Source organism: Magallana gigas, chromosome 5 (assembly GCF_963853765.1).
Source record: "Magallana gigas chromosome 5, xbMagGiga1.1, whole genome shotgun sequence".
NCBI lineage: Eukaryota > Metazoa > Mollusca > Bivalvia > Ostreida > Ostreidae > Magallana > Magallana gigas.
The window spans coordinates 9,474,008-9,493,789 of record NC_088857.1 but is presented as its reverse complement, the minus strand read 5'-3'; the positions used below and the strand labels follow the sequence as shown (position 1 = coordinate 9,493,789).

At 33.0% G+C, this 19,782-nt stretch overlaps 1 protein-coding gene across 6 annotated transcripts; it reads left to right on the top strand.

Annotated features, from left to right (window-relative positions):
- The first annotated feature begins 3,066 nt into the window (after nucleotides 1-3,066).
- Nucleotides 3,067-17,979, top strand: LOC105348659 (TNF receptor-associated factor 6). Of its 6 annotated transcripts, none has more exons than XM_066083853.1 (10): nucleotides 3,067-3,193; nucleotides 4,331-4,428; nucleotides 8,020-8,105; nucleotides 8,734-8,767; nucleotides 12,625-12,952; nucleotides 14,005-14,161; nucleotides 14,723-14,884; nucleotides 15,295-15,369; nucleotides 15,766-15,846; nucleotides 16,745-17,979. In XM_066083853.1, exons 5-10 carry the CDS (start codon nucleotides 12,702-12,704, stop codon nucleotides 17,828-17,830), a joined length of 1,812 nt encoding a protein of 603 aa, XP_065939925.1. In that variant the 5' UTR covers nucleotides 3,067-3,193; nucleotides 4,331-4,428; nucleotides 8,020-8,105; nucleotides 8,734-8,767; nucleotides 12,625-12,701; the 3' UTR covers nucleotides 17,831-17,979. The 6 variants fall into 6 exon arrangements, with proteins under 6 accessions (XP_065939925.1, XP_065939926.1, XP_065939928.1 ...); XM_066083854.1 differs by having other exon boundaries at nucleotides 8,734-8,771; nucleotides 12,629-12,952; XM_066083856.1 differs by lacking the exon at nucleotides 3,067-3,193 and adding an exon at nucleotides 3,503-3,662.
- Nucleotides 17,980-19,782: the final 1,803 nt, after the last annotated feature.

Sequence of the window (19,782 nt, the reverse complement as noted above, 5' to 3'; positions counted from 1 at the left end):
TACAAAAATGATCTTCAACTTTAAACTACTTTGTGTAATATTAACGAATTTTAATCAATGTTAAGGTTAATCAATGTACAGTTTACCGTTTGTAAAGAAAACTTTAATAAAGACGAATTTATTTACAAAAATGTGATATAAACACAGTTTTACATTTGAAAAACACAGTTTAAGCACAGATCGAGTGTCTGAATAAAAACTATTTTAAAAATACACGTTTTGTTCGTAAATTTAGACCGCTTTATTTTCAATTATTTAAAATTTGAACATTCGAAAAATACGAACAAGAAACGAAGGAACGCCCTCTCGTACATGTAAAGTAAAATAGTTGTATTTGTACTTTAAAATGGCATGATCACGATTTTGGTCAACTTGATTAATTCCGTTTTTCTGTTTTTATGATTTACAATGCTTTAATTTTGGAATTCATTTCTAGTGGTCGAATGACATTTTAAGAGTCAGTCGTAGAGTAATAAGCAAGATACAGGACTCAGAATTCTTTGTCATCTAAACAAGTTTCGTGCCCTTTTTTTGTTCACATAGGTTCAATATACCAGTAAGGAATCTTTTTTCAAGCTGATTGGTCTATCTTTTTATTCATTTTAAACATAATAGTGGGGTGACAAAGATACAAAAAGTCGCCTATTTTTCGAGTTTAATATACCGGCATACCTCACGGCTAAAAGTTATTTTTTTCTTAGAGATATCACCCTCTTCAAAAAATTTTGCCCGGTCGTAGAGTTTTCTCATGTCAATCTTGTTCGATATATGGGGAAAAAATGAAGATTTGAGCGTTTTTAAATGTTTGATTATTTCACAATGTTGTATAACCATTGTTCTTTATTTTTGAAAAGTTAAAATTGAAATATTTTCTAGATATAATAGTAACTGTTGTCTATTAAATGCCCGATGCAAGTACATTTGTATATATTTCTAATATTTGTCATATAAATAAAACAAACATGATCATCTCAAATTCTGGTGTTCATGAATTGTTGAACGTGCACAAGACGGATTATTCATGCGATAGAAGTATATGCATTGTATGCTAAAACTATAATTATTTATAAGGATGAAAAACATCGCATCCACAGATACCTATGCACTCCACTAATGATTCATATATGTTATACAATATGCACAGTGAAGTGATGAAAAACCTATAAAAATATTATTTTTACTTTCGTAAATCGACATAGTGATTGGACTGATTAAAATCAGATCCTTTGATCCGCTCACAAAGATCTTAGTGTAGCGATCTTCGTGAGCGGATCGAAGGATATCTGATTTTAATCAGATTAAATTTTCCTCACACTCCTCCTCGAACAGTTTTGTCCGATTTACAGATTTCTCATCAAATATCAGTCTTATGAGACAATTAAAATGAAGTAATGAGCATATTTCGTATTTTAGATTGCTTGTATAAAGAATTTCTTAAAAAATAAATTATGTCTACTTGTATTTATGATTGATTCACGACAGATTTGAAGGTTTCTAATATAACAACTTAATATATCTTACCATACACGAATAAAAAAAAGCGAATAATACTGTACTCTAAGTTTCATTAAAATATGATAAAATTAAAATCAGTTTGACATATTTTTTTATAGTCTGTAACATTATTATGCAGTTCTTCTTTAAAAAAATTCAGAATATTTGAGTCTCTGCATGTATTATTATATAACTATAAATACTGCATCAACAATTTTAACTCTACTTAGATATGTTTTTTTTTTTACAGAGTTACATGTGCATACAATTATCATTCGTAATTTTCAATTTGATGAAAATTATAAAAAAAAAAAATGAATTAAACAATTACCTTTTACTTTTCAATGTTGCAAAAGTTATTAAATTTCTAGCATATTTCAAAATCACTATACGCAGACTCTAAATAATACATTGCATATTAAAAAGTTATACATTCATTGCTGACCTATTAATTATTGCATGAATTATCCTGCTGGTTCAAAATTGCTTTGTGTCCCATCGGTAAAAAGTCAAGAAAACTGAAAATTCTTATTATTCCATTGACATTTAAAGTCATAATATTTCCAGGTAGTTCATAAGTAGAGACGAACATATGAAAAAAATAATGTATTTCATGCCATTTTTTCTATCAGGTATAACATATCCCTATATGTACTTGGATCACTTTTAAATAAACTCTCGATTTTTTAAGTGTCAATCAAACCTTACAATATATACGGGGTGTCCCAGAATATTATTTACTCTTGCCAGTTATAACTTTTAATTAAATTTATGAAAAAGTTTATCAAAAGAAACTTCGTCTTCTATAGACTTATTAAGATCTACTGGTTCTCAAAGTACAACACAGAACCCACGAAAGTTTGTGACGCTGGAACAAAGAGGTCCATTAGCATTTGACTCTGGGAGCCTTAAGACAATTTTAAACGTCGCAATAATTTTAATTCATGCGCATAAATGCTGTTTATTTTTTATTTCTTTGTATAACGTTCAACATTTATCTGTTTTTATCTCATTTACAAGCTGTTTTCCAATCATGTTTATAACAACAGAAGCAAAATTCTCTCTTACTATCACTCTCTTGCTGTAAAGCTTTTTTTTTTCATTTGGTGGGCAGACAACTTAGGGGATTTACCTTTTACTTTTGTGTTTAGAGGGAACATCTACAAACCCCGTCTCTGGTGTAATTCTAAAACCAGGAAAAATTCAAGCTTATCCGTAAATATCAACAAAAATTCGCTCTACCAAAAGGTATATCTAATCATATTGACAACACATTTTCATATCAGTATTAATATTTTTTATTGATAGAAAAGTATTCTAACCTAATAACACATTCTCTTTTGAGATTATCCCTGAGTGCGCTTTCAGCGAAGGTATTTTTAGTATTTATGAGAGTTCCGCTTAAATAAACTTCTTATGTCTTAGAAGCAAAGGTCATAACAAGTTAAGAATGGAACGTTCAACTTATTGTTTTTAAAGATTTACAACTACGTAAGATCATATTAATACAATTTGGTCAAATTATAGCTTTGTATTACATGCAAAGTTAAATGCAAATCTCATTTTACCCATTACCAATCAAACTTCCTCTTTCGATAGCGAAAATATTATTAAAAACTGGGAAGTTATTCCAAATTCCTATTCCGATACTTTTTCAATATTTTTGAAAAAGACATTGTATTGGATAGATAATTTAAAGGTAATTTTCATTTCAGTTCTGCAAATTTCTAGTTTACTAAGACAAGATCCACACGTGAAAAAGTCAGATGTGTAACCTTGCATGTGTATACGACGTCCGTTTGGAATCCCGAAGTAGAGTAGTCCAGAACATGTATATTGACAAATAACGAATATCATTTTGTAAACAATCCAGTATTGTATATGTCAATAGACTATACTTGATACAACCAATATCAAACAGTTGTGTAGGCGGACCCAATACACACTCGCATTAGGCACACCCATTCACTTGTTGGGTATTTCCAAAGTGATCAGAAAACATGTGTACAATTCTGACAACTAGTTTTTGTTTAAAATTGGACATTGGTTATTCATTGGACGTGGTTACTTACATATGTAATTTTGAAATGTAGTTTCTACCATGTAGTATAGGTGGATTGTAGGTGGAATCATTAATAACCAATTGATTGGCAAGCTGTTTATTACATGTGAATAATAGTTAAATATAACTCTTGTAAACAGAATTTTAATGCTTGACACCACATGTGCATGTAGATGTTACTTTGTTGTTTTATTTTGTACCAAACCCACTGAATAGCAGGTTTGTTTTATGTTTTCTAAACTGATAAGTTTGAGAGACAAATGAATTTATAGTTGAGTTCATTGTGATATATATATATGCAACATTATGTAGTTCTTAGATGAATTAGAAGAAAGATGTTTCCTAGAAAAAAAAATGCTTTATATATCATATCAAATAATGCAGTATGAGTTAAAATGTTTACTTTGTTTTCAACAATTTTGTCTCTGAAAGGTTTTTAACCACGAAAAACTCTACTGGTTTTCAGCTGTGTATATAGTATATGTGTACAGTTGTCCAATCTATAGCAGACTTTGTAGAGAGACTTATGATCTGTTATTGGTTGTCAATCATTTACCAGACCTTTGTACACCACCGTGATCACTAACTTTAATTCTTATATACAGCTAGGAGAGATTTTTACTTATCTGCAGTTGTTATATCTAATCTAGGTTATAATTTTTTAAAAATTGAAATTGCATGTATCATTTTACATTTACCTTAAACTCACAGGGCTGAAGTCTTAAGAATAGCTTCATATTCATTTAAACAAAAAATGTCAATGAATTTTCGCAGGTTTTGGAGGAACCACTTTCATGATATTAATAAAGAAATGCTCTGTGGACTAAGGAATCGGCATTCACTAGAGAACAGAACAAAAGACATTGCCACAGGTATACACTTGTTTTTTAAAAATTAAACATTTTGTCAAGTTTTTATAACTGTAAAATAAATGTAGTAACATTTACACTGTAAATGATTTTTTTTTCATTTGCTTTAGAGTTTAGAAGTCCCAAATACCACCTGTAAAGTCTCTGCTCAAGTACCATTTTTTAGTATAATATGTACCGGTATAACTATCTGAAGAAAAACATATGTTAAAATCGCACTTGAGCAGACCTGCGCTCTATACTTCCGAATGCAAAATATAGATCAAAAATGAGAATATCTTCATTTGTTAGCAAATTTGCGGGAATTAGGTCATTTAAGTAACGTCATAGATAAACAGCGAGTGAGCAATGATGACTAAAATCAAGATTAAAGTTATAGGCATCTTCTATACAATGATTTGTGAAGATTTCATTTTCATACGATACTATTTAAAAATTGGTTGAAATCGGGGGCAGATATTTGACCAAACCGCACATAGTCCTTTAGTCACAGCTAGTGTACAGTGCTGTACAGACGTCATTCTCTTTTAATTGATGTACATGTATGTCTTCAATACATGGAAAACTGCATGGTAAGACCGCGGAACATTAACTGGCAATATTGGAAATATACAGCTTACGTCAGTTTCACTTGTTACAGTCAAAACATTTGAAATGGGCAGGAACAAATTGACACGGACGTCTGAGAAAACATTGGATTGAAACTGTAGTTATAAGAAATGTATTTTCAATTCACCTTAGCATTTCTTACTTGCTAAATGATTTAAAGCGATCAAAAAACATTTTAATTGGTATCAGAAAAGCAGTTGAAAAACATTAATTTTTATTTCATCAATAAGTTTATAATCAGCAAATGTGAAAAGATACCAATTCGGAGATATTATACGCAGGGCAAAGCATTGTCCGATGACTTCTTATATGAAAAATTTTATATATTTCATTATTGGATATAATTTTAATCTAATAAATGGGAACTTTGATTGCTCTTCTCTGTGAATAAACCCCGTTTCAACTATGGCCCCACTTGATTTCAGACTTTCAGATTCTCTGAAGTCATTGGACAATGCCTTGCCTTGCGTATTATCTCTCCCGCATTGAGATCTTCTCATATTTGCTGATTATATACTTATTGGTAAAATGATTTTTTTTCAATCACTCTGCTGATACTAAATATAATGTTTTTGATCGCTTTAACTATTATGTATATGGCAAGTTAGAAATGCTGAGGTGGATTGAAAATACATTTCCTATAACTACATGTATAGTTTCAATCCAATGTTTTCTCAGAGGTCCGTGTCAATTTGTTCCCGCCCACTTCAAATATTTGACTGCAACAAGTGAAATTGACGTAAGCTATATATTTCCAATCTTGCCAGTTAATGTTCCGCGGTCTTAGTACCGGTACTATAAGATTCAGATGTTCATCACAGTTAGTATATTTAAAACATCTATATTGGTCTTTATACTTGGACTGGTACTATCAGTTACTCAATTTAGTATGTACATCATAATAGGTCTTTTTACTCAGACTAGTACAATTAGTTAGGCAGTTGCTTAATCTCAGTACTATACCATGTATACAGACATTTCTATGGGTCTCTACTCTTGAACTGAAACTACCCATATTAAATTAGTTATACCTGAGCCGATCCAATAACTCTACTGCACAGGTATCATCCTATATTATCCATCATTCATTTATTATTAGGAACAAGATCAAATAGCGGCTCAATTATATGGGCATCAACTGGGTCGGTTAGTTTAAGATTCATAAACTGCGAAGCGTTGTATGAAAAGGTGAATTAGGTCTGACCCAGTTGACATGAGTATAAATTTTGAGGCTATTGGGTTTTATTCCTTACAGTTTATTTTTCTACCTTTTGAATAAGTGTAAAGAATTTAAATAAATTGTTATTAAAATGCCATTAAATTGTGTGAAGTTTAAATCTGGGTAAAAGGTATTTCTAAGCAGTGTGAATTTATTTTAGGATCGTCATATTTCATTTTGTGGTGTAGACAAACCACTTTTTCAACTAGAATCAAATTAAAGGAATTTATGTTTAAAAATCTTGGTACACATCATGTTACCAATAGTATGATTTAATTTGAAAAAAGCATCCATTCTGAGCATTGTGCCTTAAAAATATTTTTAAAAAGTATTTAATTCAAACTGAATTATATTCAGTTCTTGTCAGTTTATAACATATACATGATATATATACCAATACATGTATATTTAGTAACAGTTGTAGAGGCTAGTCTGCAAATTTACCGGTATATGATAAAGATTTTCAGTTGAAGGGGATATTGCAGCAAACTTTTGCATAATATGCTAATTTAAATTGATAAAGCTAATCTGTCAGGTGATTTTTTTGTTTTTAAAAATAGTTTCCTACGCATTTTTGAAATTCATTCTTCAAACTATAACCATACTAAACATATTAGGAGATACAAATTCATGTGAGGTTTAATTTCATTTAAAAATTATGTAATCAAACAAATATTTCTGCATCAGTGATTTTTTACAGCCAGTATAGGTCCAAATTTTGGCCCTTTCCCTTGCAAATATCACAGATTTCTTTTTACCAATTTAGCCTGTACTTTTTTCAAATAATTTTATATATTTCCCCACCCTAAAAAAATCCAAGAATTGTTTATTATTTTTAGGAGTTAAAAAAAATCAATTTAATTTACAGTATAGTTTATCCATACATGTATAAACAGTAAGACTAGTTTTTCCCATTTTACCAACACTTCGATTATTTTTCCCAGTCCACTTTTGAAAAACAGAAAAATCACTGCATTTAATATAGTACATGTATAACTGTAAATTCCTTATTAATTGCAAAGAATTAATATCCATGTTAAATTGTCAGAAGCAACTTTCACTGCATATTCCATAAAATAAGAAATTTACAGAAGTGAAAGAAACATTTTCATATACCGGTACAGTCGAACTTTGTTATCTCGAACTAGATGGGACTGTTTAAAAACTTCGAGATATATCCGCGTATTCGAAATATCGAGGATAAAATACTTTTAAAAAAAGGGGTTGGGACTTACAAATCACTTTGACATATCCATTGTATTTGAGATATCAGTGTTCAGTAGTTCAGCTGTAGTTCAACTGTACTGTAAACCCAAATTTTAATTGGTGACAACTTCATTTCCTGATGTACCAGTCTTGAACTGGTTCCAGTGATCCTGGTTATAGATCTCTAAAACAGTTGCAAGAGACACCAAAGAGCTGACTGGCAGCGCAAATTATGTGGGATGAGGTTTCTTCCTCAAAGAATTTTCTTGCATGCCAAATAAATGTTGGTTTTCAGTGATGCAAAACTTTGGTTGGTATTCTTTCTCATGGCCATGAATTGCAATATAACAAAATCTGTGCATGGGTGCACTACACAACCTTATTTTTGAATTTCCTTACATATCACAGTATGTACAAATTGCATGTCCATGTAATTTAATTTGTTTATAGTCAATTTACATGTAGAATCATATTTCAGACTCCTTTCACATGTATAAATATTTGTGCATAACCTATGATAATGACTTAAATCTCATTCATGTAATTGTTTTATTTTACAGAAATCATCCAGGATTGATTTGCCTTCAAATTTACCAACAGAAAGACATTCTTGTTGTGATGATTTAATGGATGAACTTTTGATAAGGTAAACTATCTAAGCATATATTTGTGTTCGTAACAAGAAAGAACTTTCTGTATTGTGACATTTTAAAACAGACACATTTACATGTATTATAGATTACGTTGTTTTTTTTCCACATTTATGTATTGTGGCAGATTAAAAAAAAATATTTTTGGTAATATATCCTTTCCTTTAATAGTTAAAATTCAAATATTTAAGCTACTGTAGAAGAAATAAAATTCTGTCTGCATTTAATTTGGTCATATTGTAATCTCTTTGTATCCATTAATACTTTGGTTAAAAGATTCGTCCTGGATTTAATTTTGTTGATTTGATACTGCCAACGAAAATAACGAAATTATATCCTCAACGAATATTTCTGCTTCTACAGTATTTTCACCCCTCTCCCCACTTTTGTTTAGCATCAAATAATCTTTAAAGTTGGTCATTTTGGTATTTTAAACAGATAACAAGAGATACTAAGCATATTTACCCCCTTCTCCCTTTTGTCACCCTCCCCCCCCCCCCCCCCCCCCCTCCCCCCTGCAAAACTCGAAAGAAACATATCCGAGTAGGAGTAAATCAGTAATTTTAACTGTTGCCTGTATTGAGTGCGATAGGAATATTAACAAACTTTTTTTTTTTTTCAAAGCTGACCTTTACACTGTTGCCTCAAAAATTGAATGGTAAGTCAAATATCATAATTTTTTATTAGGTCTTTCCACCTTTCAGGTGAAAGACCTCTTGTTTTCTTTATGTTTTTTCTTCTTCTTCTTCTTCTTCTTCTTTTTTTCTATTTAGCTCGGGGTGACTTTTTTATTATTAGAGTTATCCAAACAATGTAAACTTTACGTAATTGCACATTAAAAGTTATGGTACCAATTGACCCTGTGTCAAAGAACTCCCAGAACTTGCAGAGTTATTGCCCTTTGAGAAGGAAATGCTTGTTATCGCTACTCCTCTGAAACCATAAGAGATAGAGATTGGAAACTTTTACCAATGTCTTCATTACACTTAGAGGGTTCTTCAATCTATTCATACCAAAAGGATCTGAGCCCCCCTTGTAGTAGTTATTGCCCCTGAAAGTATTTAAATTTCCATAAAATCACTTCCAACTTTTTTATTATTTATCATAGAGACTTCGGACCACTTGGGATGGAAGCGTCTACCTTGGCCAAACAAAATGACATAAAGGTCAAAGATCAAGGTCATTTGAGAAGCTGTTAATTAATGAGTTTTTATATCTCTTTTGTTTAGGGTGGTGGAGAAAAACTTTTTCATGGATGTAGTAGGACATCCTAAGCCATTTTAAAATATAGCCCCTTGGCTCATACCTTTGAATAATTACAGAGTTATAGCCCCTTTTGTACGAAATGCTTGTTATCGCTACTCCTCTGAAACCATAAGAGATAGAGATTGGGAACTTTTACCATTGTCTTCAGTACACTTAGAGGGTTCTTCAATCTATTCATACCGAAAGGATCTGAGGCCCCCTTATAGCAGTTATTGCCCCTGAAAGTATTGAAACTTCCATAAAATCATTTCCAACTTTTTTACTATCTATCATAGAGAGTTCGGACCACTTGGAATAGAAGCGTCTACCTTGGCCGAACAAAATGACATAAAGGTCAAAGGTCAACGTCATTTGGAAGTCTGTTAATTGATGAAATTTCATATTATTTGAAAAACAGAAATATAGTTAGGGTTTCAATAGCTTGCTGGATTGCGCAATAAGGTATTAAATTGGGTCAGCCAGGTATCACATTAAGTCCTGTGGTTACTCAAGTGGAACTTGTTTTTACAGTCAACCCATTCATTTTGTACAAAGACAGCTAGCCTCTAGAACACTCTCTTCTATTGTTAGGTTTACTGTTTATATGATTGTGTAAAGAATATTCACTTGGCTCAGTTTTGTTCATAGTATGTGGAAAAAAATTCAGAAAAGTAATTTAATAAATCTTTACGATATATACAACATGGAATTCTTAAAGAAATGGCTTGATAATAATCTTTAAAAACCATTTATCAATTAATGGCTTCGTGGTTTTCCCATTTTATAGTACAACATGTATCATAGGTATAATAATGTTTTGTATACCTTATTGAGCAATCTAGCAATTCATTAAAAATATTAGGTGGAAAGACCTCTAATTGTTCTCGAACAATTAGCCTACTAGTTATATTATTACTTCATTTGATAAAATGAATAAATAAATGTTATATTCTACCATATTTTTAATATTCTATTTTCCTAAAAATGTTATGATATAAATATTAACTGAAACAATGAATTGCTCTGATATTTTGTTGTTGCTATTTTTAAACTTTCCAAGGTTGATGGCAAAAATTGGAAACAGCAAAAATACACTGTAATCTATATAAAGGTGTGTCTCTGTGTTTGAAGGTCTCTTCTTGCTGACAAACGTTTATTTACAATATGTATAATGCAGACTGTTTGATGAGGACAGTTGCTGTCTACATTAATAGGACCAAGTTAAAAGCATTAACAATTACGGTGATATTTTAGTGTAGAGCAAACAGTTTTTATTTTGATTGATTGACAGTCCAAGAGAATAAAAAAGTAAACATGAAGATAATATCAGACTGACAAACTTGTCTTAAGAGAGAATACAGCAAAGCTGATCTAACCTTAGATTGTCCTGCAGTCTATCATTACGTTACATTGATCACTAGTCTATCATGATGCAAGATGAATCTGCAGTCTACGAAAACTTTATATGGTTTGAGAACCTGCAGTTTTTGATCATTAGTCTATCATAGTGTAATATGAACCTGAAGTCGTATCATGATTTGAGAATCTGCAGTCTATCAAGGCTTATTAGTATATGGATCAGTTGTCTATCAAGGTGTATGGACAAGGGTACTTTTTACCTCTTGTTTAAAATAAAATAGGTTTTAACATTTTTAGTGCCAATCATTTTGCATTTTTACAAAGATATCAGTCTTTTAGACACCAGTCTTTTAGACAAGTCCTTTGTCACTGTGGAAGCTGGCATTGTCCCTCTCTATTTTTTGTTCAAGGCACTTTTAAAATGAAGGCATTTTAAGATTTAAGACTCCTTCACCTAAAACTAGTGAAGTCTGATTGGAGATAACACACTGTACAATCTATCATGCAAGTACATATATTAATTGGTCTGCAATCATCCCACCTGATTTTCTTAAGTTTCTCAAAGAGTATTTCCCAACCAACCAATTTTTTTGTTAATGCAAATCTCTCAAATTTTGCAAATACAAAAGAGACAGTAAACCCTCAAAGGATTATCATAATTTAAATCATGAAATAGACAAAAGAAATAGTTGCATACAGGTAATTATGCAATTTGTTTTAAGAATAGAGAAAAAAAGTTTTCAATTACCGAAAAAAAGTGAAAAAAGAGCAAACTCAATTCCCATGTTCGTGAATTACGTGTCCATTCGCTCACCATTGTGCCGTCAGACTTCTGCAGTAGACTTCGCGCCATATTAGGAAGGCGGGATTGGCAAATTTAGGAGTCTAATTTTCTTTACTAACTGTTCGCAAGAGAGTAATTGAGAGTTTTTATGCCACAAGGATAAAAGAAAAGGACGAATAAGCTTTTTTTACTTGTGTGGCTATCTTTATGATGATGAAATGGTAACTTGAAAAGTAGGGTCAAGGTTAATGCCTGGCAACGTTTAAGGCCATTTATCTACTTCAATGTCGAGTGGTACTGATAGCAGGCATATTGGGGACTCAGCGTTTAACGAACTTTCCTAATTAGATGGAGTTCTGGTTTTTAAACTAGGCCATTTCGAATTCCTGACGGTAATACCTAAAAAATAAATCACCATCACTGCCTGTTTATTTGTGCATACTATATCCCGGAAATGGAAGTTTATCGAGTGTATAATGTACACGCCAATATTAAAGAGGCTGCATTTCATTGGTTGATCCGACCGCTTCCGGGATGCAGCCTCGCGACGTATTTATCAATACTGGATTTGATGATGTGAAGTCTCATTCATGAAACACTGGTTCAATAGTATTTCCCATTGATTATTGTGATATACAAACAGTGGGAAAATCCCAGTGATATCGAGGCTCTTTAGTTGCCTCATAGTGACATACTGTAACAGATGTAGCATGTTAAAGGATGATACACAGAACAAACTATTTAGGTCTCGGATAATGTTTATAAACCATCTAATCATGCTTCTTTTAATTAATCAGAGTAACAAATAAAGAAGACGCGATGCAGTAACTCATTATAGTTATTGATCTACTAGGTTGCATCGTCATATAAGATCCTATATTGGAATGATCTATTTTAAGTTCGTACTTCGCTAGGTGAGCTCGTCACGGATTTAAACCACCCGACAGATAATGTTTGATCTACACGAGGCTTTATATTATGCCAAAAAATTCAGCCAGGACTTATTTACACTTCCTTGTTTTAAAGTAGCAGAGAATTTCACGACTTATTTTGAAGTTCCTGTTCAATAAGCAAGACCGCTTTACAAGCCCAGGATAATAGAGCTTTACCGTGCTTTATGTTTTCAGCTAGGAGAAACGATAGCAAGGATGCATGTACAGAGAAGGGGTTCCAAGAGGACCGTGTATTGCACGTAGTACAAAAAATGACGTCAGAGCGACCTTTGTCGTCTGGTCTCTATGAGTATACCAACGAGCCCCGCCATTCATCTCCCGTCAGTTCCGGAAGCTTTACTTCCGGAGAGGGACTTTCCGGTCGGGAGGAGGGATATGACTTTGATTTCATCATCAGAGACGAAAAGTACGACTGTCCAATTTGTCTCCTTGTTTTGAGGGATCCATTGCAGACGACATGTGGACATCGCTTTTGTAAAAACTGCATCAACAAATGGCTCAAGTAAGTGGATATGTACATCATTAAAATTTCAATCAAAAATTTCAATGCATATTTAAATGTTTCGAGGAAAATCATAAAGCTTGCTGATGAGACGTACTATGTAGTTAAATTTTACTATTTTTGGGTAATCAGTTTTGCATTTCAATGCATCACTTTTTGAGTCGATAATTTCCTCTACGTAAATTCCAATTAAAAATGAAGGACAATTTTGAGAAGGAAATAAATATTTTATTTATGGTGTGTATAAATATACAAACTGTAGTGATGCATTTCCAAAAGAAAGTTTATGAAAAAATATAATGGAGGAAATAAATAATTTTATGTAATGTAAATGAATGTACAAACCGCGTGTGATGCATTATAGTGTTGTTTCATAAAGAGAGAGAGAGAGAGGAGAGAGAGAGAAAGAGGAAAAGTCTTGTCATTTGCTGGCTATATATTTTATTTAAAACCACATCTTCCTGTAATCATCTGATTGGACTCCCCCAATCAGGAAGTGAAATCACAGCTGTACAGGTGCATTCCGCTTTATCTGTCGGATCGGGTGGCGTTCCCCCGAGAACACAAGGCGGAAGTAAATCGCACCAGTTCAGCGAACTGACTCTTTTTTATATTTACACTTAGCTGTCACTCATAATTAGGGAAGTGATTTATTCACATTTCTGCAATGTTGTTTTGTCGCGCTAAAAATGAATACAATGCATTATAGAAATATTTATATTGTAGACGAAGGTGTGTTCTTTGAAGCATGCAGTTAAAATAATTTTAATGGTGTTAAACATGCATTAAATGTATTACAAACGAGACGTGAAAAGAGATGGGAGTTCTTTCCCCACGTTCATTGGTGAATTTGAAGTAGACCTCAATTGTAGATTATGGACTAAGTGCATGCTATGAATATCATGTAACATATGGCTCACTTTAATCTGAGCTCAACATCTTGACCTATGGTCTTGACCTTTGATTTTGACCTTTGATTTGACCTTTGATTTTGATCTTTGATTTGACCCGTGGTTTTGACCTTTGATCTAACCTGTAATTTCTGCTCCTAGGGAGTCCGACCAGAGGTGTCCGATAGACAACATGCCGATCACAGAATCCCAGCTGTTTCCGGACAACTTTGCGAAGCGCGAAATTCTGGGCCTCAGCGTCAAATGCCCCAACTCCAAAGAAGGCTGTCAAGTGATCGAGACTTTGAAAAATATCCAGGTATTGTTCATAGAAAGTGATTAAAAATCTTAATGGAATTAATTGATTTAATTTAATTTGAATTGATTTATTTGATAAAACCATAATGATTTATGAAGGATTTAAAGTTTTTTTTATTGCGTCATGTCAAAGATATTTCAGCTTTACAAAAACCTCTATTTAACACACAAAGCGTTATGAACTAACTTGTAAATATCATGTAAAGAACAGTTTAAAAATCAGAGTGCGAAAAGGTTCGGGGTCTTTCTTCCCTTCGGATATCTTCAAATGAATAGACTTTAAACTTTTTATTTACTCTTTGTTTTTTTCTTTCCTTTTAAATAATATTTTGAATTTAAATGATTTCATTTCATTAAATGATTTAAAAAAATACACTGTATATTATGATAAGCTGCAAAGTATGGGATTATTTTAAGGTAGACCCACTGGCTTTCGTGTCCGGTTCTTTTTTTACACAGCGTGATAAATTTCCGGTTATAGTTTTGGATACATCAATGATGATTTAAAAAGACATGTATTTGATTTAAATTATTGTAACGTGATGTATTGTTTTTTGTACAGAGACACCTTGACGAGTGCCAGTACGTGCCCATACCCTGTCCCAACAGATGCAGCCACATCCTCCTCAGGAGGGACATTCAGGAGCACCTATCCCACATCTGCCACAAAAGAACCCTCATTTGTAACCAGTGCAGCTCGGAGGTGTTAGCCGAGGACATGCAGGTAAAATTCACTTCTTTGATATGAATTCTTTATCTTTTTTCAATGAAATATGTCACAAATAGCTTTACAAAAGTGATTGAAAATTAACTACATGTATATTGTTAGAATACTACGGAACACATTGATATTCCAGGTTACTAATACTTGTTTTCTACAAGAAATGTGTGCTAAAGTTTAACAGAAAATCAGAATATAACAGTGATCATTCGTATGCTAATTTTAACGTGTTATATCTCAATCGCAATAAAAACCTAAGTATGTCGATGGTCCCCGCAAATGCCGCTCCGAGATCCGAACCCCGTGTTCTTAATGTTCTGCATCATCAATTATGGGTTAACGTTTGCCCATTTTGGCTGTTTTTACAATTCACTGGGTCTGTAGGTATTTAATGATTTAGATATTTCTTTCAGGAACACGAAGATGACCAATGCCCCATGGCAATGGTACAGTGTCCGCACTGTGCCATGGAGTTAATGCGTGAACAGGTACGCTCAATTCACTTTTACACATTGTATAAATACTCAGTTCACCAGTGCATATTGTATAAATACTCAGTTCACTAGTACATATTGTATAAATACTCAGTTCACTAGTACATGTTGTATAAATACTCAGTTCATTAGTACATATTGTATAAATACTCAGTTCACCAGTACATTTTTTATAAATACTCAGTTCACCAGTGCATATTGTATAAATACTCAGTTCACCAGTGCATATTGTATAAATACTCAGTTCATTAGTACATATTTGTAAATACTCAGTTCACCAGTACATATACATAATGTAAAAATTTTATCTGAATAACTGCATGAAGCCAGAGCCGTATTCTTGCGTGATTAACTTCTTTTGTAGTAACTTTAATTTCGATTTTTTTACAGCTGCAAAGACACTATGACCACGATTGTATGCGGCGGTCCATAGACTGCGTCTACTCCAAGCTAGGCTGTAGTGTAGGAAAGGTAAGAAACCCGTCTCTGGAAACATCTTTATTATGCTGTCACTTTCCTGAAAGTGATGAAGGATTATAAACATTTGATTTTATCATTCGATGCCCCGCGAAACGTATTGTGGGGATGTTATGTTTTTGACCCGTCCGTCAGTTCTGTTCTTTCAGCGCAACTCATCTTATTGATCTTAAGTCATAAGTTTGGGGAAATTTCGCCATTTTTGAACTTCGATCATAATCGAACATATTACAAAAATAGTTCCTCAGCGCAACTTTGCTGACTCAACTGAATAGAATTTTGCGAAACTTTGTACTTTATATTGACATTATTTGTAGATTTGCATATTTACAGGAAATTTTAATTCTGGTATTTTTCTTGGAAATTTACCACTTTAAAAATTTGGCTATTATTATATAAATATACTAATTAAATAGATTTTGGGCATACCTCCTCTTAAATTGCTGAACAAAATTATATGATTTTTATAGTTGAATAAGATATAGTAAGTAGATGGATAGATATACAGGAAATCTATTTCCTGATTTTTTTTCTGGGAATTCTGTTCCTTTTAAAACAGGAGGTTTGGTCACTATTTAAAATAATATTTGAAACGTTTGTCAACAGAACTTTGACGTTTGTCAACAGAACTAGCTTCTCTTATACTACTGAACTGAATTTCAAGACGTTGCAATTGTAATTGAATTTTAAAGGGCACCTGTGTTGATGTAAATTTTTTACAGGAATTTTTATTTAGTAATTTATAAGGACTTATTTTATTTTTGTGGATTTTATACATGTCTTGCCATTCATTATGTGTAGCATTGTTAAATAATATGGGGACGTACATGAGCTTGCTCACATTAATATCATTTACTTTCATATTTTAATGCGTTTTAATATTTTGTTTTAGATTCCTAGAAGCGAAATGGGCAAACATATACAGGAAAACCTGCACAACCACATGCAGCTTATGTGTCAAGCATTAACGAACATCCACCGGCGGCTAAACATCCCCGCCAATAATCAGCTCACCCACAGCCATTCCTTACCCGACCGAACGGAACCATTCACGCCGGAAGACAGGCGCATGGTCGAGGGCATCGGCAACGGACTAAGCCACGCAGTTAATCTCTTGCATTTATCCGATAATCCATCACTTGCAATACCTCAAGCAGGACCACATTCTCTCGACAGCTTTTGTCCACCGGATACAAGCCTTCGGCAACTGCGCGGTGCCCAGGGAAGTGACGAAAGATTCGGAAGTGAACGAACGCAAATCGATACAGAACTTACTTATACCTCAAATCCGTCTAACAATTTAGAGGGGTTTCCTAGAGTCCCTTTTGATGATGAATTCCAGTCGCTAAAAAGTCAGAACTTATCTCAAGACGAGAGTTTAGCAAGGCACGAGTCGGCACTTCATGACATGAAACACAAGGTGGAGTACCATGAAAAGAATAACGCTGCTCTAATTAAAAGAGTAAAAAGTCTGGAGAACGCCCTCACTGAACTGGAAGGGCGGTGTAGCAATGGTGTATACTTCTGGAGAATCAAAAGTTATTCAAAGTTTAGAAACGAGGCCGAGTCGGGCGAGGTAACGGCAATTCATAGTCCGGCGTTTTATTCTAGTTGTTTTGGATATAAAATATGTATTCGCGCAAACTTAAACGGAGTTGATTCCGCCAGAGGAACACATCTCTCTATATTTGTTCATTTTATGCAAGGTGAATATGACGATATCCTGGAGTGGCCCTTTAGTGGTCGTATAATGTTAAGCGTTCTGGATCAGAACCCGACCTGTGAGTTACGATCGCACGTGATGGAGACTTTGGTCGCCAAGCCAACGCTGGCGGCCTTTCAGCGCCCCACCACCCCTCGTAATCATAAAGGCTTCGGCTACATGGAATTCCTTCCACTAAGTGTCTTGGATAATTCTTCGTACATTAGGAATGATACTTTGATAATCAAAGCTCAGATCATTGGGAGATCGGAGTGAATGTAGGAGTGCGCTTGTAATACCCTGGTAGTATTATTATTATCATAGTGTGATAACTCAGTTTGTGAAACCATTACTTTGTCAATATTTAAGTTGATTGTGTATATCATTAACAGAGAATGCTTGATTAAACCCTGGGATATGTATCAGCCATTTTCCTCACTGTTTCTAGTCCGTGTTGTATTAGTTTTTAATTATCCGGAGTACTAGTATATTATTATTATTATTCAAGAGGTGTATGTACACAATTTGGTTTACGTGGTAAAACCTTGCATAAACAGTGAAAATCGTGAGTTATGAGCTTATACCTTCCATGGTATTTCTTACTAGATATGAAGGTAGCAAGCATTGCAGAAAGATACGTTAATATTAACCAGGATCACCAAACTACGTACCAATAATGGTATTTTGTTATTGCAGCTTTCGCTATAGTCAAAGTACGTATGAACAGCCAAATAAAGCTGTATACTTGTGTATCTGTCCTTGAATATTTCAAAATCATTATGGTAAAGGAGTAAAAATTCTTAAAATTACTGAATATATATATATATATATATATATATATATATATATATATATATATATATATATATATATATATATATATATATATATATATATATATATATATATATATATAGCGATCAGAATGTTCCCAAAACATTTGGCGTCAACCCGCACAGTCCGTTGCTTTCAATGTTACCATATTGTTCGAACCTAAAATAGAGTACAAAAAATAGCCTAAAAAGAATAAAATGAGGCATTGTTTAAAAATGTCAATGTTATAAAAAAAAACAAAACAAAAAAAAACATTTGAATAAACAAGTAATATAAGACGTATTTTTAAAAATGTTTTAAAAAAAATACTTCTTCAAGTATTTTGTAAAGGTTATTCGATCCTCTTTCCGCTTAATTTCAAAGCACTGTTATTGTCTGTCATAATTAAGATTTCAGACATTTTACAAGGTTGTAACATATTTGATGTAAGCTTAAGCTGCAATGAAAAATATATGAAACGAAAAGATATGTATAAAACTTTTGATTGGAGCATCCATCCAACAATCTTCAGTTTACAATTATCTCTGGTCACTGTGACACTGCAAATGGCAACTCTTGGTATAAACATATACATGTATAATGAATTGTCGTGTAACACCATAACACTAAAACGCGTTTTAAAAAATCTTCATTACTGTATATCAGACGGATTAGACTCGGGTTTTTATTTTCGTTTATAGCTTAATCTGGTGGAAATGCAGACATAAAGGTAGCAAACACTGCAAGAAATACATAACCAGCGTAGCGGCTCATTAATCACTTTGGTCTGCAATTTTCTTTACCATAACATCCCGTATTTGTAACCCCAAAGATCAGAGCATGTTTGAGGTTGAGTTGCTCTACAGACTGGGGCCCTCATTGGGACGATGCAGAGGTAATTCCGGCTGTACGTACTTGCAAAAACCAAACGAAGGTCAAATGAACCAATCAGAAACCTCTTGCCATGTCATAGGATGTTGAACTTAAAATATAGCTATTGATCATTAAGTTGAGCCAATGGTGTCCCTGCTATGGAATATCTAAAGGACTCAAGGTCATATGAACCTACAAAAAGTTTTTTTTCCACGCTTTAAGATGATAAAACATCAAAACTAATAGACCTTAGTCATAGATTGAGCCGTTCAATACATCAGTCTTTTAATTATACATCCTGATTTATCTACTAAAAGTCCACTGAATTAAGCTCGAATACAGGATAAAGCAAAATACCCTTAAAAAACACAAATAACCAAAAAAAAAACCCCGAGCATAACAAAACAAAAGTCTCCCACCCAAAAATTCACTCTTTTACCCAAATCAAAAAAAAAAATTAAAAATTTAAAAAAAAATAAAAATTGCCCCCCCCCCCCAAAAAAAAACAACTCTAAGGAGGCTGGATGGTCAACAAATTACCC

Bases quoted from the DNA above. Each gene is read 5' to 3' on its own strand.
- LOC105348659 (XM_011458197.4), top strand. From the start codon at position 12,218: ATGATACACAGAACAAACTATTTAG. The intron at 14,162-14,722 runs GTATTGTTCATA...TTTTTTGTACAG, and splicing joins AGACTTTGAAAAATATCCAG to AGACACCTTGACGAGTGCCA. The intron at 14,885-15,294 runs GTAAAATTCACT...TATTTCTTTCAG, and splicing joins TGTTAGCCGAGGACATGCAG to GAACACGAAGATGACCAATG.